This window comes from Leuresthes tenuis, unplaced genomic scaffold (assembly GCF_036924035.1).
Source record: "Leuresthes tenuis unplaced genomic scaffold, fLeuTen1.0.hap1 SCAF_2, whole genome shotgun sequence".
NCBI lineage: Eukaryota > Metazoa > Chordata > Actinopteri > Atheriniformes > Atherinopsidae > Leuresthes > Leuresthes tenuis.
This window is the reverse complement of record NW_027325356.1, coordinates 27,164,145-27,185,902: the sequence shown is the minus strand read 5'-3', so window position 1 is coordinate 27,185,902 and position 21,758 is coordinate 27,164,145. Positions and strand designations below refer to the sequence as shown.

Below are 21,758 nucleotides of genomic sequence, written 5' to 3'. Positions count from 1 at the left end.
ATGATAAAACGGATTAGCACCTCTGGTCCCCAGGAGAAATCTGGTCCACTAACAAATGACTGATAACAAAATAACTGCAAATGTTTCTCAATCACTAATATTGTTTGACTGAAGGTACACTGTGATGAGTTGTTTTTCTTCCAGTCCTCATTGTTCTTAAAGGGGCATTTTATCAAATAAGCTTCTGTGTAACCAAAATAGACCAAATAATGGTCATTGATTTTTGACCAGGTGCATGATTTTGGACTAGTCCATATGGGATTGAACTCTAATAAAATACTCTGATTGTTAAATAATTAATACATATATAATACACCAGAAGAAGACAAGAGCAGACCAAACACATGATGAGGAAGAAGAAGTGGAGTCTGAACTTCACACTAGGTGGAAACATTTAGCTGGTGTCTGTGAACAATAACCATGGCACTGTGATGTATGAAGTTAATGCTTTGAGAGGTGCCCGTGAGATGAGAGTGGTTAACAGTCCCATGACCAACCATGCATGAAAACAATGGGTTTTCCACCATTATCACATTTCAAAAACTATAGAGGTATATGGGGGTTTTCCTTATCTGGAAATTCCAAAATTCTGCCAAATGAGGAAGGGACTTTTTATAAAAAGAGGGGGAAAAACATCCATATTCCCTGTAATCATACTGACATCAGCTACACAAGTAACACGTTTAACTTTATTTTCAGAATGAAAAGTAAGAAAATGGTGGTGCAGTAACAATAAAAGGGTTTAGATATAGAAAAACAAAGAATTTTATCTCCATACCCAAACATACTGAATGATGCACATGTTTGAATTCTTTTGGAAAACATTTGTCTTAATATTAAACTTGTAGTGATAGTCAATAATTCTCCAGTTCCTATGTTTTTGTTTATTGCTTTGTTTTCTGAACTGGTTTGGCTGTTTTTTACAAAAAAGGAAGGAAGTGCAGGATGAACCAGATGTTTGGTTCGAGAAGTGCTCCTTAGTGGGGCTGTTAAAAGTATGATGAAAAGAGATCAAGGCAGATCAGTCTTCGGGCGATGTACTTTTTTGTTCTTTGAGTCTATATGTGTTGAATTTTTGTACTTGACTGTGTTGTTTTCCACTGAAATGATCCAAATATGGTTCATTTACACACAATTTCATTTAAAATGTCATCTTTTCAAGTATGTAATGTTTTCACAATATGATTTTTCTACACCCTGATGTGTGTAGTTTCATCATACGTTGCAACATGTGAAAAGAAAAAAACCTTTACAGTTTTTGCATTATTACTATTATTATTAATAGTATAAAAACAGCATCCTGTCTATTAGGATGCTGTAAACACAGGAGCATCATGTCATTTTGTCATTACAGTTTGGCAAAAGGTTAATTACGAGTTTAATACAACATTTATGTGACAGCCAATCTGAGAACTTGTGAAGAACAGATCTCTTCTCATCATGTATTCATTATTGGATGGTGGTGAGTGGAAAATTTCACTGCCTCCTGTCACTGCCGTCTGTGCTCTCCCTATTGTTAATGGTTATTCAGAAAGCGGTGGTGAACACTCTAAGGTTGTTTGGAGTTAAAGAAACTAGTTCATTTACTTCAACAAATAAAATATACTACGCACTATACTATAGCATGCACACTGGTTCATATCTTAGATGATCTTAATATAGTGTTAGTGAAAGATAATGTGCTCTTGGCCCTTTTCAGCTGGAATACGAAGGCTGCAGGTGCCACTTTGTGATGCATGAAACCTGATTAATTGAACAACAAATGCTGGGAAGAAACAAGTGGACGCATGATCTCTGAATGCTTTATTTATTCAATCAGTCTCTCATGGTTATAGATGGTGCCTTGCTAATCTTGCTGTCTGACATTTTATAATGGAAATCAGGTCATTAAACTTATGTAAAAGTACAAAGAAAGACCGAGATGAGGGAGCTCGCATGCATTAATGATACATGATGTTCTCAATGTGAGATTACACCCTTTAGACTGAACTACAAATCAGTCCAGTATTCATGTAATATTTAGTCCACATCTTTGGCCTTGACTATTTTTTTTTGCATATAGGGGGACAAAAATTTCATGGTCATCTGTCCCAGTGTAACCATGACAACAATCATCTTCCTGAAAGCTGCACATTTTATAATGCAAGCACTTCTATATCGCTCTTTCCATTAGTTTTGCTATAAGGAGGCTCGAGGCCATATCTGATTTATTCTGCTTAACCTTATGCTATCTGTAGATAGCAGTCAACGAAGTAGATAAGAGGTGAACACTTTTACCTAACTTTTACATAGATAGTTTAAAAGTCTCTGGAGATACGCATCAGATAATTTTTTCATAAAAAAAACATGTCTAACACATCCAGGTTCTGCTCCAACAGTGTAATGTATAAATTAGTTTGTTTCTGACCCCTAGTGGACCTTTTTGGTGCCGCATCTTTTTCAAGTGAATAATTTCACCCAGCAGATGGTGCAAGTTTATCACCAGTCTATAAAGAAACCTTCAGAAAAAGTTAAGTTAAATGAGCCTGTGAGACACAGCTTACATACTGACTTGTAAGTAGATATTTTCTTTCAGAAAAGTGTACTCACTCTTAAAGAATAGCTGCCTCTTTGTTAAAGGGAAGTGATTTGGTTGATTTGATCTGGTTGTACAAAAACTCTTTGGAGGTTTGTTTTTCCATAAATAGTTACCAGCCACAGCTAAAGGAATCCCAGATAAGTAGAATAAAATCTCCACAGTGATATCCCCCTTTTTTCCAGGTGGTTCTTTGACACCATTAGCTTTTTTTCACTGCCAAGTCGGTTCTTTGCATTACTGCCAATAATTGTTTTTCCACTCTGCACTGGCAGCTTCCATCAGCAAAATGTGCTTTACATTATGAGGCTGAGGTAGCTTTCCATTTTTAACACAAAAAGGGGGCAAATGAGCTATGACAAAGATGGCTGTTACTTCTATAAAGCTGACAGGACAGGATGTACATTTTACTCATTAGACCTATTTCTGCACACCCCAAGAGATTAATAAGAATATGTCCAACATTGCCTACCACATAAAAAGCGATCTGTCTGCTTTCCCAATGGTTAAACCAAACAGCCCTGTAGGTTGAAGATTAGACTGATTCACCTAAATGTACACTTGCAGATGTTGCTTATTTCTCCACAGTCGCCTCACTGTTTTTCAGTTATGATGTAACCCTCTCAGGTATGAGGCAGTGTTTGGAGGACATCATCAATACCCTCATTGTCCTGATAACGAGCCAGCTCGAGCCCTGAGAGGTTTCGTCAGTGGAAATTAATAGGAGTAGACTGAGTTCAGCTGAATGTCGCTGATGTATTTTACCCTTTCTTAAAACAGAGGCACAAGTTCAGTACAAACACAATGTGGTGTGCACAGTGCTACAGTGCTTCAGTCAGTGAGTGCATCACTACATTTGGCTTTGCTGTTTTTGTAAACTGTGCTGTATAAGCGACCTTCTTATTCTCTCATCTCTGTTGTAATCAGTCGACCTTTGTTTAACGTTCATGAGGTCATGATACAGAAGGACCCCACTGAAACTCATTCTGATGGGAAATCAAATACAAAACTACTGGTGAACACACCTGTTTCAGAACAAAACCTCTGTGTGAAAGGTGGCTCTGAGAGAGCAGAAAGGGAAGCGTAGGAGTGCACCATTTGGGCTGAATTGAATTTCAGATAAGGTGGCTGTATTTTGTTTTTTTACATACATATATTCCAGGAAGAACATTTTTGGATGAGACAGACACTGAAATACCATTTGCTGTCATTTCCCTCAACATCACCTATATCAACTTCCTGACATGTACAAAAGCAGTGGAAACGTGCTGTGGAGAATATCATCCAAGCGATCGTTAGTCGCGGATGACTTTGTGTTTTTTTTCTTTACATTATGAGATGTAGCCCATGATTTTCCAAGCTTAGATTTCTATGCTCAGTTCAACAAGTCTCCGTTCTGTGATGACATGGATTCATAAGTACTGCAAGATTGTAAGCTAAGCTTCTGATGAGCAGTAAACATCTGATTTAAGACCACCCTCCCACTCCTTATTTAAAATAAAACATAGCTTCCCATTTATGAAAGGGCTCTCTGAACATAAACCTCAAATAAAGACAGAATAGAAGCTAAAGTCCATTTTTTCCACATGCGGAGGCAGTACTTAAAGGAACAGTTATACTGTACTTACATAAGAGCGCAGCTGTGTATTTTACTGAGATTCTCATTTTAGGTTTGCATCTTTCTTTTGAAATGAAGCCATCTTGTGTGATTAGGAGACATGACATAAACCTACTGTTCTTGTTCTTTCTGCTCTCACAGAGTGGAAAGACTTGAGTCATTCAACACCACCACCCCACCCCACCAACCCCCACAGGGCCACAGTTCGCTGCCAGCAGTGCAGAGTTTGCTCTGACAGCATCTCACCGCAACGCTCTGGCAAAGGAAACCCAGAGAGGGATAGAGTCATATACATTACATCATCTCTCAGGCATGTACAAACAATCTGAAAACTGGATCTAATTAAAGGCTGAATACGAGCACCACCCAGAGATCGTTCAAAACCCAAAAGGCCCAGATGTCAGTCTGACATTGCTATCTGAACAGGAAATTTGGGATGTCAGCTTGGGATCTGCAATTCACTGGTTACACACAGATTGGCGGTTTTGTTAAAACACCAGCATCAGGCTGCAAACCATTATGTTCCCCATGATCCAGTGACTCCTTCTGCTAGTCATAACATCAGGTTTTCATTTTTTGATTTGATCTCAGGTCTCATTAAGTAATGAATTAATGGCCATGTTATCTTGTGTATTCATGTCTAAGAAAAGAAGGTCAGCGATTCCTGCACCTTCCCTTTCATACCGTAATCAGGTCAAACTTACAAAAGCGACGACATGCAAATCAGCCGCAGCTGTTTAAAAATGAGCTGCAGCTTTTAGAAGATTTTACACCCGATTTTATCACGGCCTGTGGACTTATACACATGTGGACGTATGCACAAGGCAATTCATATATACTTTTCTGATGAAGTTATTCATTCTGTTAGTGTTTGAAGGGGTTATTTAAAAAAAAGCACAACACAAAAGGTGTTCATTTAGAGTATGTAAAAACATTTATTGTTGAGGACGTCTTATATTCTGCAGTGCTTTTTACCAGTTTTGTGGTTTTATAATACATATGTCTTGTGTTAACACCTGGGACTTGATTTAAGGTACAAAAACAAAACTCTCAGCATTGACTTGTAGAGTTATGAGATACACATGGTGTGCATCCATGTGCACACTTTAAACTTGAGATGGCATTCTACAGTTAATATACATAAGATCCACAACAGAATACCAACAAGCCCAAGCAAAGAAGCTTTCCACTTTAGTCAACTGTCCATGAGAAAAACAGGAATATAAAAACAAAGTTTCATGGGTAAATACTAGCAGATATGAAAAAAAGTGCACAGATATAAAAGCCCACAGTACAGCTCTTTTCTAACAAACTGATGAAAAAGCCTTTTTGGTCAACGGAAACATGATGTTCACAGGTGTGTGCTTCGTGCCAGCATATTGTTCCTATAAACAGTATGTACAAGGTTCAAGTAACTCCTGAATATCTTCTGTTAGAACCATCCGAAGCAGACTAACAGAGTTACATTTGATGCACAAACGGAATGTTGTCATGCGTTACAGTATGAATAACAGGCTACTGCTGAGAACCAAATTAAGGGATAATAAGAGGAAGAGCCTAATTTAAAACTCATCTGGGAGAATTAGTTCAAAGAATCGTTTCACAAGCAGTCACAGCCTGGGAAGTAAGTTTCAAACACGCTTCCAACTTTTCTTCGTGCCTCACTGAACTACCTGATGAATATACTTGCTATGAACGACCAGCAAACAAGAGTGGATCAAAGAAAATTGGGAGTGGTGTAATCTAAAAAATTTTAAGCAATTTTTAATTTAAGCACTGCTTGTCTTTGGCATGGTTGAGCATCAGAGGAGCAGAGTGTGTTGAGCTGAACAAAACTGGAATTATTTTCATCCTTTGCCATCTAATCCCACTTTTGTTTTTGATCCAGAACATCATAGTTATATTTCAACTCTAGAGGCAGAGCCATCAAAATAACCTACATCAGAATTTTATGTATCAAAACAAGAGACTTAGTTAGAACAGCAAAGCAATCTTGAAACTGCACATTAATGATTACAGTACATTTTTTTTTGAGCCAAAATTATGTGAGTTCACACTAACTGTTACAACATACCCAACAGTCCTTATCAGCTATACAAGGCAATTCCACCTTGCTCATGCAATGTACAACTCTGAACTGCTCGGCAACATTAGACCCAAGAGTCATTCCTGCATTAAGCAGCTGGTTGTTATGTGGTAACAGACAGCTGAACAATAAGGTCTGCAGGCTAATAGTCATGGCTTAGCTATAACATCCTGTGCTCATTAGATGGGCCTAAAGATGAAGAAGATGTGAGCATCAAATTCTGCTAATTAAATACATAAATTCCAAGTGAAAGTTTGACCTCAATAGCAAACTAACAGAGTACAGCATACAGGGCTCTCTCAATGTTAGTTGTTTTTTGTTCAAAACTGTTAGTCAATGTTCATGATTAGATCACATGGTTATAGTACTGTATAAAAGGAACAAAGTGAGTAAAAAGTCAGGACAGGTACTATAAAGGCTCAAAAAAAGAGCAGCTGAAATGAAGACACTAAAAACTAATGAGATTTACACCTTCAAAGACAACATAATGACAAACATAAGAATGAACAGGTGAAGAGCAGAGGGTAATTCCAGTTATTTCCCTTCTTCTCATATGCATGCTCTGGTTTAGCGTGCCTTGCCCCGCAGTTTGGCACAAGACTAAAGTTTTCACACAGTGAGATGAGACCAGGGCATTGGCTGAAATTATTCCACACGATGAGATGAAAAGCAGGATTGGCTGGCTGGCAGACAGGTTGCGCTCGGTCTCTACATGTCCCCTTCCACTCGCCTCTTGCGGACTAGAAAGGAACACAACATTTTTTTTTTTTTTAAATTTCTTTTCAAACATGTAATTCAAAAAGGTTTAACAGAATTAAAAAAAAAATAAAACCAGTTTTAACAAAAGTGAACATGCTGTCACAGGCCTGTTAGTTTCTCCTTGAAGAAACAAAGAGTCATCATGAACTATGTGGTCAATGTTTACACGCATTGCAACAGCATGTCAGAGTGTAAAGAAATAAAGAAGTGAGATGTCGTCACTCTTAAAGCAGTCACACGGTGGCAGTTTTTAAACTGTTAATGTAGTGAACACTCTTTTCAAACACTGTGAAAGAAATCAGAGTTATCACTGATGCGTCGACACACCCATGCATCAGACCTGTGCTATCGCAGCTCTGACAGGGGGAGGGGCTAAAAGAAAGAGCAGAGGTCATCACTGCAGACTGACGTCTTACGGAAGAAGAAACTGAACAGATGTCTGGTATGCCACACCAATTTGTCATGACAATCCTGTCTAAACAGATGCCAGGTGATAACTCACCCAGTTTTTGCACGTTGAAACAAATCCCAAACTGCCTTGTGTGTGTGTGTGTGTGTGTGTGTGTGTGTGTGTGTGTGTGTGTGTTATACCTAGATCGTTGTTCTTGGTGATAGCTGCAGCAGCCCTGGAACGAGGCCCTTGCTGAGTGAAGTGGTAGCCAAACTTCACTATGCTGTTGTTCTCTTCCAACATTTTAGCTATCTCCATCTCTGCAGTGGTACCCAGCTGCTGCCTCTGAGGAACACACAAACAAACCTGAGGTCAACACCGATACATCAGAGCCAGAACTTAACTCTTCTTCTATGGCAGGAAAGACAAACTGATGGCACTACAGTTCAACTTCCTTTCTACAACAGGAAACTGTAAGCTACACATTTATTTTATTTGGGCAGTGGCTTGTGCTGGTTGGCATTTTTTTAAAACCACAATACACCGTGTAAAAGCATCTTAACCTATTCAGATCTAATCTTGGAAACTACCCAATAACCTAAGTGTTGCATCAGGTCTTAATCGTTAAAGGAGAGCAAAGACTTCCTTCCTAATGGCAAATGTCACCCCTCCTCCCCTTCACTGCAGAGTAATGTTGCATTCAAAGTGTGTCAGAAGTGAGACAGCTTTTGTTTTGTTGTTCCTTTAAATTGGGAAAATTACCCAAGTTTTAATTAAGAAATCTGACCTTTTTTGGTTCGCCGATGTGCCGTTCAGAGCATAAAAATGACATCATCATGACAATGACAACAGCGGTCTGTTGCCTTTTCTATCGCTGGCATAAGAGCCAGCTAAGAGTCAACTGCAGGATACAATACGCAGCCACAATGATGCAGAGCAACACGGACATTTTTTGGTGAGAAAAACAACAATCTGATGCTAAAAGGCCATGGTGCAAAATAATTCATTTATGGCAGTCACTCAGTCTGCTATGACTTTTAATAGCTTCAAGTAATTTTTTGATAGAAAAATGAACCGGCTTTAAGCTTCAGCTCAACTGCAGATTCACCGCCTTTATTTGTCATTTAAGACCATGTTGCTGCTTGGCACTAAAACAACCCTACTTTTTATTCTTATCAGATGCATAGCTGAGGTGGTTGTTTGTGCTGCTGAAAACTAACAGAGCAACTGGTTGCTACACAGTTTAAATGACATGCTGACATCACCTCTGGTGCACCAGTAGCATATGCTGGCCTGGTTTGGGCCTGCAGACCCAATGTTTGAGGAAATGAGAAACAGAGCATCTGTCACAGAATAAGTAATACGCCAGAAAATTAGAGCTTAAACAGGGGAAACAGGCAGGATCGGATTATACCAGTATAAACAGCAATGTAATGTAATCTTAACTGAAAAAAGAAGATTTTATTTGTGTATATGTGTACGAATTGTGCTCTACAAATAAACTTGCCTTGCCTAAATCAGCATAAACACCAGAGTGCAGGACAAGTTATTAACATTTTAAAGTGAATATTGGTCTATAAGTGACATAAAACAAGCCATGTCATAGAAAACATTTAAACATCAAATCTGATTTTAATGGGGATTTTAAAGTATATGTCCTACCAGCTGAGCGTGTTTGTGTGTCAGCGATTTAAATTATTGCTTTGTTTTTAGTCTTCACGCCTCAACACCATTGTTAGCAGCGAGCTACACAACCTCCACCCTCAGGCTGTAGGGAGACCATCCCAAAAGTAGTAACATGAGAAGAACCCAGCAGAGCTTTGTCTCTCTTTAAAGACATCAACACATAAGACACTAATGAGAGGAGTTACTGCAGTATGTGCGTATATGTTTGAAGAATATACTGCGTTGTACGTCTTTCGGGTCCCTGTAATGACGACAACAATCAAAGTGTTGATTGTACACCGTTTACACTGTTTGTACCTGGTTGTCTATCTTGATCTCTGTGAGTGTGTCATTATCTCGCAACGCATCGACCAAAGCCTGCACCCCTGCCCCGGTGATGAAGTTGGACTCCAAGTTCAAACTTTTCAACGTCTTGTTCTCCCGCAGCATGTCACCGAATGCCTGAAAGCAGCAAAGGAAAGGTGTGAATGTGCAGCCACCATGTGTCAACAAAAACATTAAAAGCCCATAAACCACTGCATCTTACCACAGCAATCGGGTCATTACTCCGTGTTGCTGCCAGGCTGAACTTTTTAACAACAGTGTTCTTCTCCATGGCTTTTGCGAAGTCTTTCAGCGTTGGAATAGGAATGTTCTAGGAAACCATCAAAGACATACTGCCATTGGTCGAGGGTTCACAAGCACGAACGCACTCTGAAATCTTACATTTCTGTGTACCTTAAGGTTGTTGAGGTTAACCTCTGTTAAGGAGCTGTCATTGCTCTTTATCCTCTGCAGAGTTTCTTCTACATTAGTGGGGTTGGGAGGCTCATCAAACACTGGGTTCATCTTCTCTCCTTTGATCACATCTGACAAAGTCATACAGGCAGAAGTCAATATATTGATCTTTGAGGGACTTTTTACAGAGCTTCATTCTTACTGTACTCACTGTTATAACCCTCTTTGGTTCCAGTCCCATCATAAGTCTGATTACTGGTGACCAGAGTGTGAACACCCAGGATCGCTACAAACAAAAGCAGATCAGAAATTCAGTGGCTGTGGCGAGCATGTGGTCATGGATGACACAGCAGAGGAGTGGTTTTATGTTGCTCGCTTTCCTTTCATCCATCAACACACCCGGTAAATGACAGCCAAGTGAAAAGCTAAGTGAAAGGAGCTTGTGTTTTCCAGTTCCAGCTAAAGCTTGGCTCAGGCAGACTGAAGCGTCTCACAGCTATAAAAAGCTTCCTTCTCAATGACACCCTCATTCAGAATTATGCTTCAGAGGCCGTTCAACAAAGACATCAAAACTTTCTCTGAAGTTTTCCTTCAATCTTACCTGCTAGATCACACAGTTCTGTATCTGTGGCACTGGACAGAGCTTCTTCAAGTTCTGGATCAAGGGTTGTGACCTCTTCCTGGCGCGTCTCTATCGGTTTCTGCTTAGGGACAAATACTTTACCTGTGGAGAAAGGACATGGACGTGTTAATCTAACTGTGAATTTATAGGTGATATTTCATAACAATTGACAGGCAATATCACCTTCACATCTGCAAACAAAGATGAAACGCATACATGTAGGCACAGATTCACATGTTGCTTCATGTCACTCATTATGAGACAGTTGTGAGGGTGATGGTCTACCAGTAAATGGATTCTAACCCTGATAATCTGACTGTCAGACAGCAGGATTTACAGATACACTGCTGTCCCACTTGTCTATTCAATGTTTCCTTCTTATCATAACAAAATGTGAGAAATCTATACAGATAAAAGTTGTCAAGTCTCGCTTTCTCTGAAGTTTTACTGTGCTTAATTTGTGTAAAAAAAATAAATACAAATGTATTTACAGTTTGTTAGAAATGTACATTTAAACAGGGTTCTCCTGCTGTTTCACACAACATTCTCCAAACATCAAGCCAAGCTGAATTCAGTCCAGCGGTGACTGTCTGACAACTACGATATTGCCATGGCAACCTAAACGAGGGAAGAAACGGAAAGTGCAAAGGAAGTCATGGAACAATGACTTGAGTCTAATCTAAAGAGCGCTGCTGGGGCAACAAGCACATGCAGCTGACACAAAGAGCATACAGTGGGTGCCATTTGCTGTCTCTCCATATGCCCGTCTCCTTAAACAAAACCCCCAAAGAACAGGCCCTTCCTCTTTACCCTCCTTCCAAGTCACTCAAGCTACTCAAATTGTTCAAACTGGTCCCCAGTGGGGGCTCTGGCACTTCCTGAAAGCCAGTAAACAGTAAATACAGTCATTAAGGGGCCTTCAGAGCCAGTCCCTTTGGAGCGACATTTAACTTGCTGAGGAGTCGAGAAAGAACAGGGCCAGGAGACGGGCAACCCAAAAGCATGTTCATCTGTATTATTCTGCAGGAACATGCACCAGTGAGGCACGGCCTAGCAGCGCAATCTGACAGCAAAAATCACTTTTTCAGGTCATACCGCACAAAAATGTGTTTTTTCTATTGAATGAGAAAAAGGAAGGTAGGTAGGGAAAACCGACATGGGACAAGCTTTACTGATTTACAGCAAAGGAACTTTCACCGCTAAAAATACTCCATAAGGCTGAACTGAATGAACCAGTGCGCGTGTGTTAACACCAATGAATTCCTGATAGCGTAGTTCCCTTGGACAGACCTAAAGAAAACCTAAAAAGAAGATAATCAGCACATTGTCATTTTTATGTCAATTTCTTTAGGAGATCAGAGCAACTACGTGGTGAGAAATTAAGCAATAAACTAGAAACAATAAATAAGAAAATTAACTATCAAACAGAGTTTATCAGACCTTAAGGTAAGCTTCCACTCCACTGTATGAACAAGCAAGTATCCACATCTTTCAAATGAGCAATGGCACAGCATTTCCCTTTTACTGTAAATAATCGGCTTCAGTCAGCAGAACTCTGTTAGTAAGGCAGACAGACCCTGAAGGAAACCAAAGAGAAACTAAAGGAATACAATAAAGACTGGCCCACGATGACTTTAAGTGGTAACAGGCCTGCAACAGTTGCCATGGAAATTAAGCACACCGTTTTCCACTGACATTATGTGCATTATTAAAACTAGAGACAAACACTCATGATCGCATTGTTTGTCAGCAGGGGGTGAGCATTACAAGGGAAGAGATTCAACTGTATTCCACAGAACTATCACACTCATTGGAGTTGTCCCAGAGGGTAAGCACACACACCGGCAGCATCATTTCTAACAGACCCTGGTTGGGTTAGGGGTTGTCAGTTCCATATTTCCTCTCCAGTGAGGGAGTAGCTTTTGGATCTCTGGAGACCTCTACAAATGAAATTCCTTCCTCTGGAAAAAAAAAAAATCTCCCCTGTAATGTTGCTGCTCCAACTCGTGTTTTCTACCATGTTGTCACATGAGAAATCCCACCCTCCTCTCTTTTAGAGAGTGACTGTGATTACCACAAAACAGGTCTTTTTAAGATTAGATGTTTTTCAGTTTATACAGCAAAAATAATCCTCCTCGTTCAGCGGTGGGTGTTTGTTTTACCTTTTTGAAAACAAAGCCCTGTCACAAGCATCTACTGCGTTCTGACAGAAAGTGCAGTCTCATCTGAGCCGACAAGTCTCATAATATTACAGACTGGAGGGACGATGCGTCTCACATACAGTGCCTCCTGTCTCTTCCCCAATGACAACACTATAGAAACAGCCGTCTGCCTAAAAGCTTGATTACACAGCTGAAAAGTTCATATACCCAATTTCATTGGCTTTAATACGGAAAATCATTTCATAGCAGAAAGAAATTTTGCAGTTAAGCAACATGTCCACAGCTAGAGATAAACTTATCACAATAAATGATAAAAGCAACATCGTGAGAATTCGCTCTTAAATGAGGCTTTATTCTTAGCTCTGCATAGCTGCTTCTGGGAAAATGAATAACCAGTGAGTCATCCTTCATCTAATCAAGTTGTGATTTGGACGTATAAAATAATAAACAAATAAAGTGACGAACATCAATAAAAACATGGCTTCAAGACATTTAATCCTAAACTCGCCTCCCGGACACTCCCTACCCTCCCATTCCTCGGTACAAACACTCCTCCCCCACACTGCTGTACATTGCGTAAGAGCAGACATGCATTAATAATACCTGCAAAGACAGCAGAACAGCAATTACTACTGTGTGCGTCCTGCTGATACACACACATACTGAGTCCATATCTCCATATCTTAACATGCGATAACAACTCATTTCCAAGGCAGGGGAGATAAAATCCTGCAAAGTGTCATGACTGCATTCTTTGCAACAAAACAGGACGGTTGCTGCTTTTCTCACTTGAAGTCATTATCTTCTACAGCATCTAAAAACACTGCGATTCACTGCAATAATACAACGAAATTAAAGCAAGTTTAGATTATAAACTCCGACATTATAAGTCAGAAATCTTTCTTAAAGGGTTTGTAAATATTTATCACGTGCAGCATTGTCCTATCGTCAGAACTCAGACAGGATGAGAGAAGAGGAACTCTTTCAAGTTTAGCTTCATCGCTAATTCTAAAAATTCAGATTAAAATATACTGCATTACCCAACAATCTTACATTTTCATGTTGTAAAGGCTCTCGCTGTCTTGGAACATTTTGGTTGTGTTGCGAAGATCCCACCTGAACTGAAGGAACTCTACGCACAAACTCTCAGGATAGTGTTCTGCTCTCTGGAATTCACTTTCAATCAATTTCTACTAAATATACTCAGCGGCTTAAAGTAAAATGTGTTTTTAACAAATTCCAAGACTTTAGCAAACCGTTATGAACAATATTGTGACTGATTTTTAAAAAAAGGCCGATGACTCAGTATAATGAAAACATAGCTGAGTGTTTTCGGAAATCATATAATTGCTTTACTTTAATAAATGGGTAAAAAAAATGTGGTTGGATCCCGCAGAAGATAAATGTTCGGCACAGCGCCATCTTGCACCAAGCCACAGCAAAAGCATGAGTTTGCTTGCATTGGTCAGCTTTTAAACCTACACAAAGAGGATCATCTCAGTCCAACAACTTAACTTGCAACATGAGCAGAGACAGTGCATCGGGTTAGAAACCTAGTCCGGCGTATGAATCCTTGTCGTTTACTCCTTGGTGGCATGATTCAGCTCCTCCTGGTAAGGTGCACGGACTGTTTTTTTAAAACTCAAACAAAAGATACAGACACACACCTTTTTTCTCCCCGGTAAATGGCACCACATCCTCTCTGTCCTTGTACTCCATGGCTTCCTTCTCCAGGTATTTCAGCAGACCATCCCTATTGAATTGGCCTGTAGCCGTCTTAAGCGTTTGGTCTTTTTGACGCAAGCCGGCTGGGAGGAGAGCATTCTGAGAAGAGAAGACAAGGGGGAGTAAGACCATATATTGTTCTTCAACTCTACGTGCATTTGTTTTCTTCTGAAAACACTAATAAATGCAATTCTTTGAACATTTTCAAGAAAGTATCTCACACTAAAAAAAAGGGGAAAAAAATATCAGAGATAAGACATTTAGTTGCACTGCTTTGCTGCTCTTCCACATACCAACATACAAAGTAAGATTATCTCTATCGAGGTACCCTCGTCATGATGGTATCACATTTTCTTTAGGCGCACTGCGCTGCTTTAAAAAGCGTTTTTGTGAAATTTGTTGACCTACTTCTGTCAGATACAGCGCAGCGAGCAAATGCCAATATATATAGTGGCAGACGCATGAGTTTGACAGTCACATGAAAAAGGCATTACGTGAACCAGTTTAATGTAATCCATGGCTTAAACCACAAATGGAACCGGTTTTGGACCATTTGTTGTAGATTAGTGAAAAATCTGGCAAAGGTAAACAAGTGAGAACCCCTGAAGTGTTTGTCGCCTCAGCCGGCGAGCTCTGCAGCTACAGAGCTGAGATGCTGCACTTCCTTTGTGTTGGCAAATTTTGTTTTGTCTATTTTTCCACTGATGGTGCGCATTTCCTGTTTGTCTTTTACGGTAATTTGTCTCAGCCAGTTTAGATAAAAAAAATAAATAAAAACCCCTCAGAAATAAACATAGAAACACTTGGAAACCTGCTGACAGAGCTGCAGCAGCTTTAACTTATTTTTCCAATCACAGAGGCTTTGGAGTGGGAGGTGCAGCTGGAGCACAAGGGGGAAGAAAACAAAACACTCTTGGATTTGAATGTTTGAAACTCAAAAGCATTCCATGAAAAGGGACAATATTGCTTTTCCATCACCATGTCTAAACCATGTTCACTGTCTGCAGTTCAACACACTTACAAGATGATATTGGGTCAACTTAGGATCATTTTCACATTAAATATTGGCTCTAAAATGGTAATTGTGTCCTTTAATTGAGAAAATGAAGAACATTTTCCAATGAATTCCCTCGCCACAGCAACTTCCTCCCATTTAAGAGCCCTGGAGCTCATCCAACCCTGACCTCAGGATCCATCTCCTCAAGGGCCGTCTCCAGCTGTTTGAGCTCCTCCGCTGACAGTTTGTTGAGGATTTCATCTTCATCCAGATCTTTGTACTTGTCAAGATCCTTCTTGTACGACAGCGCCATGATGGCTATAGCTTACTAGGCAACACCGAACAGCTAACCGTAGCCACACTGTTCCTGCGGAGGCTTTCTGCTCGAGGCCAGGGGGGCAACCTGAAAGAAAAACAGAAGGAACATACAAGTTCATAATGAAAGAACAATGAATTCTAATGAAGTATTCTAAACTGAGATAAACATTGTTTGTGTCATCCGTGTGAACAATAGCTGACCACAGCTGGGCTGGGTAACAGCCTCGCAGTGATGCAATACACACACACAGCTGGAACAAAGGAGGAACTTTCTCAGGCTCAAATCATCCGACTACTCCCATAAGGATCCCAAACAGCTCCTCGTGTGCAAAATGTTGTCGACTACAAAGAAGAAACAACAAAAGCTTCTAAAGGATATGGAAATTGTTAAGTATATTTTTCTTTGGGACTGAAAGCCTGAACATAACGATAGCTGAGATTAAATGAGATCCAGATAAGCGGTGAGTTAGAGCCTTAATGTGTACACCGTCAAACATGATGAGGAGTCCTCACACTACGGTTCCCTCTCCCACGCCATCGTCCGAACACAAAGTGACCTCATCGTTTCCAGATGCCCGGCAGGACTCCCCATATGCTCTTCCCCTTATCACTCATGTACACTTCACTGCACAAACACGTCGACGTGTATTTTTATTCAAACAACTGTCTCGTCTCACAATGAAAACTGTTATTTGCACAGGCAATATAACGCTGTGTTTGAGAATGGACAGAATTTGTGCTTTGAATCAGATAATCATCAATGAAGCTAAAGTAAAAAAGCTTTGCAGATGAGACCTGAAGTCAAACAACAAAGGAATGCCATCAACTCGAGTCACTGATGTTGGCTGTACCATACAGCAACATCTCTGAACTCCAAGACCACACGGGAAAAGGAAAAAAAGAAAAGAAACACCACCCAACTATGTGGTTTAGCAAAGGATTCTTCGTCCATGTCATGCCAGTTCCTTGGAGCTTCTTGAGTGATTTCTCCACTCCAGAGAATTCCCAGAGGACAATGTCTGTGTCTTTACAATGTTCAGTTCCTTTTCTACACAATCCAGGCTCTGTCCTGGACTAATTCTTCCCTCGTCTTCTGCTTTAGTCCACTGCACACATGCATTTCTAACATGAGGAGAGTCGTAATGGGGCATTTGCAAAGCTGATTGCCCAGAGATGACGATGAGCTCAAATGTCACTCATAACTTTAATCAAAGCATGTGAATATAATGATCTACAACAATAATCCCTAATGTTCTGCTGGACAAAAGCGTAATCAGTCCCAGGAAAACAAGAGTCAGTACAGTTCTATTAGGTATAATCAAAATGCAATAATGTCATTACTGCGAACAGTGAGGAAGAAAATCATCCATTCAAACTGAGAGGAAGCTAAAGTTTACAGTGCTTCACAAGTTTATTGTTCACAAGGCAGTGAACAATACAAATTAACAATAATTCTGGCCAAGATTGTAAAATTAAATATAACCCTGGAATATATACATATATACACACACAATGGAGAGTATCCTCAAAATCACAAGGTGAAAACAGGATTTATGAATAATCGCACAGTTCATAGAATAATGCCTTGCTGACTAAAATATAAAAAGCATCCAAACAGCGTTAATATCACTTTGCCTGCCACAAACTCCAGAGCAGTCACCTGCACCGTGTTCACGGAGCGCCGCCAGGATGCGTTTCTCCTGATATCTCACGCCTTTGCTAGCCTGTTTGTCTGAGATGTAAAATGGAAATGATGTGACACAGGATGTGGAAAAACAGACTACTACAGTGTGGGATAAACATATAATGCTCATATGGTGGGATTACCTTAATAACATCATTTACACATTTTCACTGACAACGTCCACTGTCGTCAGCGAGGCTACGAACTTTTAAGTGTGCAGACAGAAGAGTAATGCAGACAGGGATAATGATGGCGATAGGTGGGCTCAGATCAAGGTGGAGACACAGAGGATATACGAGCCCAGTCTGATCAATTCCTTTCTCCTTCTCTTCACTGCTAATCCTTCATGACAACAACAGATGGCTCAAAGCCAATAATGCTGAAAACCAGTGCGTACTCGACACTCACCTTGAGCTTTCCTTCACTGACCTGGGCACTCAGGCAACTGGACGCAGCCACAAACAACAACTTAACTTCCCCTGACAGGCTAGGTTTTATGAGCTTGTTTTTTTGCCACCCAACTGCAATTATAAACCATCTGAAATGGCAAGCAGACGTATGGGCCATATGGAGATATTAACAGTCAAATCAGCAGTCTTTCTTTAAGAAAATAACTCAGAGATAGTGGGCTGAATACGGACTACATTCTTCTACAAAAACAGGGTGAAACATTCCATTTCATATTACATGACCCTTGTCAAACAACCCTTTCGGTTTTAACTCTAAGGTATTAACCCTGCAAGTAATATCCAGATTGCCTGAGCTACTTAGATCTCAGAGGCAGAAGCTGGAGGAATAGTAATTTGCAGCTCTAAGATGACACAGAAAGTGGTGACTGGTGTTACATTATTATAGAACAACGCCCCACCAACATCCAAAAATACTATAGTTAGAATGACCCAGCTATTCTACCCTTGGGACAAGAGTCTGTACTTCCTCCTCCCACCTACTCTCCTCCACTTTTACTCTGTCTCATTTGTTTCTCCACCTTGTTGTTACTCTTCTTGAAGGTTTCTCTGTTCAGCCTCCGTAACTGTCTGTAAGTGTGCTAGAAATGATAGAAGACATATAGCTACAGAGGACCTGATCGTGTGAATACTGAAATGCACAGGAAAGTTAAATGAGAATGTGTGGTTACTTTTTATTTGCACAGATGCTGACACAAACATCTATGTCCCTTTAAATCCTGCAAAATCGTGGCCAGAGCCATACAGGAAGTGGGTTGTTTTTCCAACAAACACACAAGATTTGTATATTTCCTTGTTGCGCACACCCACTTCAAACCCACACACACTACATTATCCTATAATGAGAACACATTTCAAGAAGTGCCTGGTCACATATGGGTCCCTGTAAGGGACAGTATGGGAATAATGCGGGATTGAGAAAGCGTGCCACTTTCACAGCTATGTTAAAACCAATGACACGTTTCACCTCTGTGGCTCAAATCCAGGTTTCGCTATTAAGTGAAAAGGTGATAATAACAAAACCTGTTTATCTGCAATACTATTCTGAAGAAGGTTATATAAAGACCAGTATCAACCAAAATTGCCATGTCAGCAGCCACCACAGCACTCCACCTAATCACAATATCTGACTCAAAGCCTCAGTTAAAGGAAAACCACATGTTTCTGAGCAGATTCTTTCTTAAGACTCGGACCACACCCTTCATTCACAACTGAGCCCTGCTGGTGAAACCGCTTTTTGTGACCACAAACAAGTCGTCACATTAATTCTTGCACTAGGGGTGTGTCAGAAGGACTGTGACACAGGCACAATGAGCTCACACTTCACTAACATGCAGTTTATCTACTAAAGCCACAGCCTCTACCTGAGCGAGACATTCCACCAAAGGCATGTCCTGTCGTCCTCTTGTCTTAGTCAAACAACAACACAGAGGGTACTCATGACCGTCTTTAAATGCATTGTCTGGCTGACAGGGTTGGGCAGCAGATTTTAATCAACAGCCTGCGTTCAATCAACAACATCTAGTATACATCAAGTATAATACACCAAGCAACAATTCAATATAAAACTTAGCACCGGCTTTGAGTGATAAAACAGAGAGGACAACTAAACGCGTACTCATTTTAGTATGTTACCTGGGTGGTAACTTAGCTTCCATCATCTTCTGTAGATAGCGGGCTGTCGAAAGGCGTTAGCTAACCCGTTCTTGGCATGTTTATGATCATCACCTGACAATTAACACTTTGACTGTAATTATCGCCTCCTGGAGAAGGCTTCTCAGCATTAGTTGAGTTACAATTAAAGTCAAACGAAGCCGTTTATAACAACTTAACTCTGGTAACTTAACCGGATTTGACGGATGCGGTACACCATGGATGAGATGCAGAGGCTAACACGCTAACCTTTACAGATGACTCAAGTCGCTAGCCGTTAAGCTAAAGCAGACAGCTACAGGGAACACTGACAGTGTTTAAAACTATGCAGCTGCTCATGCCACAGGGTTGGTGTTCTAATTTCAAAGAAAGTTATAATACCCACTTCCCTACCTGAGGTTATTGTGACCTCACAATTGGATTTCCGAATAACACCAGTCCTCCCAGTGACTGCGGTAGTTGCTGTGCTGGGTTTTTCACTGAGTCCAACGAAGGGCGGTAACACAGGAAAAGGGAAGCGAAGCCTTCTCTGAGTGACGTTTAACTGAACCAATAGGCAGAGAGAATTTGAGGCGTGAACAAATTATATCGTTTGGCCCGCCCATGTATCTACAAAAACAATCCGAGGAGAGATAGGGAAATATGAAATAAAATTAAATAAAATAAAATAAAATACAGCGGTTGTCAAAGAAAATGATTTAATATGTGCTTACGTGCTACTTTAAAACTCCACATTTACATTGTTTTTATCCAAATAAAAAGAAAACACAGAACACATTTATTTATTTAGGGTTGTATTGTAATCTGTTGAAGCAACTTTTTTTTAGGTTCTGGGTTTGGATAAGATAAACTGATTATAAAACTGATTACATCCATAGAATGAAACATCTACATCTACACAGATGTTCAGTCCTGTGTCTGGCTGCACCTGAAGTGAAAACCTTCCATGATCTAATTGACATGCACAATTAAAGATAATCTCTTTGTGCCTTTCTCTCTGTCTTTCTTACAAATACATGGATTTATTTGTGCCTTACATTTCTCTTCAACTGTAACAATCAGGGAGAGTTAATCTCTCTTTCCTACTGCATCGTGATACACAATAGTGGATATAGAATTTCACGTGTTCCCCCCTCTGCAGTTCAAACAAATGTGTACTGTAACAAGATCCCTTGCTGGTATCACAGAAACTTTGAGAGGACACGTTAGTGCTGATTTAAAACACACAAATCAGACGAGTGGTGGTGATCAGCTAAAAGACATAGAAATGAGCTTAGAGAAGGACCATGCAAGTGCATTTTTTAATTTGTTGTTTACCAGACAAGCATGTACATTTAGATGATCTTTTTTAACTAAACAAATTAAGAACATAGCATAAGATACTGATAAGATTAGTAAATAAAGACTATCTGGCAACTAACTGTGTGAGACTCTTGTATCTCTCTCTTTGACAAATCGTTCATGGACTAATTTCTTATGTAATTTTTCACATATGATTCCTACTGTTGATCAGAGTATAACATTACACAGCTGGTTCTGATTCACAAAAAGACATATTATACATGTATCATATAACTAATGACGAGCAAGAGAAAGCCATTGAAATTGTTGTCAGAACCAAGTGTTGTCAACAGAAAACAAAATGAGTCCTTGGGTACTTAGAAACGGTCATATCAGGTAAAGCCACTCAGAAATGAGTGAGCTATTTGAGCTATTCTGCTTCTATAACATATATTTGATACGTACAGAAAGAAAACATATAAGACGCATATCCAGATGTTTATTTAGTCTATTAGACACTTATATAGATCAGTAAACATTAATCTAGATAATACATCATTATCACATGTTAACATAAATGATTATGTTGATTATACTAATTTATCATATAATTGATGCATTTCAGAAAACTTGCAGTACAAAGAATTACTGAGTTACAACAAATAATCAAATGGAACCATATTAGTGAGTACATGTATTTGTTAAAAATGTCACTGGTTCATAATCTGAACCAGAAATCTCCACATCACTTTCACTATGCACAAACAACTTTATACCTTTATTCCTACTTATATAATAGAGATTTTTTCACATGGATTTGTTCATTCATAACCAATTAAGCACAATATTTAATTCCTAAAAACATGGCAACAACTTATTCTTCCTTATCTCTGGCTGTTGACAGTATTATTTGATTTATGGACTGATGATTTATGGACTGATTGATGTGTCACCATCCACTTATGCAAAAACCTTCGAGTCTGTACGTGGACACAGCGTAAAAACTATGTGACGTCT

At 39.7% G+C, this 21,758-nt stretch overlaps 1 protein-coding gene across 1 annotated transcript; it reads right to left on the bottom strand.

Annotated features, from left to right (window-relative positions):
• Nucleotides 1-5,104: 5,104 nt before the first annotated feature.
• Nucleotides 5,105-19,962, bottom strand: tmod2 (tropomodulin 2). The gene is made up of 10 exons (XM_072380894.1): nucleotides 19,854-19,962; nucleotides 15,526-15,741; nucleotides 14,284-14,440; nucleotides 10,434-10,556; nucleotides 10,044-10,118; nucleotides 9,833-9,963; nucleotides 9,642-9,749; nucleotides 9,413-9,556; nucleotides 7,630-7,774; nucleotides 5,105-7,019 (listed from the first exon to the last, which is right to left on the bottom strand). The coding sequence occupies exons 2-10, from the start codon at nucleotides 15,649-15,651 to the stop codon at nucleotides 6,988-6,990; spliced, it is 1,041 nt and encodes a 346-aa protein (XP_072236995.1). The 5' UTR covers nucleotides 15,652-15,741; nucleotides 19,854-19,962; the 3' UTR covers nucleotides 5,105-6,987.
• Nucleotides 19,963-21,758: the final 1,796 nt, after the last annotated feature.

Coding starts and splice junctions, on each gene's coding strand:
- tmod2 (XM_072380894.1), bottom strand. CDS start 15,651: ATGGCGCTGTCGTACAAGAAGGATCTTGACAAGTACAAAGATCTGGAT. Junction 9,964..10,043: donor AACCAAAGAGGGTTATAACA/GTGAGTACAGTA, acceptor TGACTTTGTCAG/ATGTGATCAAAGGAGAGAAG. Junction 9,750..9,832: donor TTAACCTCAACAACCTTAAG/GTACACAGAAAT, acceptor ATGGTTTCCTAG/AACATTCCTATTCCAACGCT.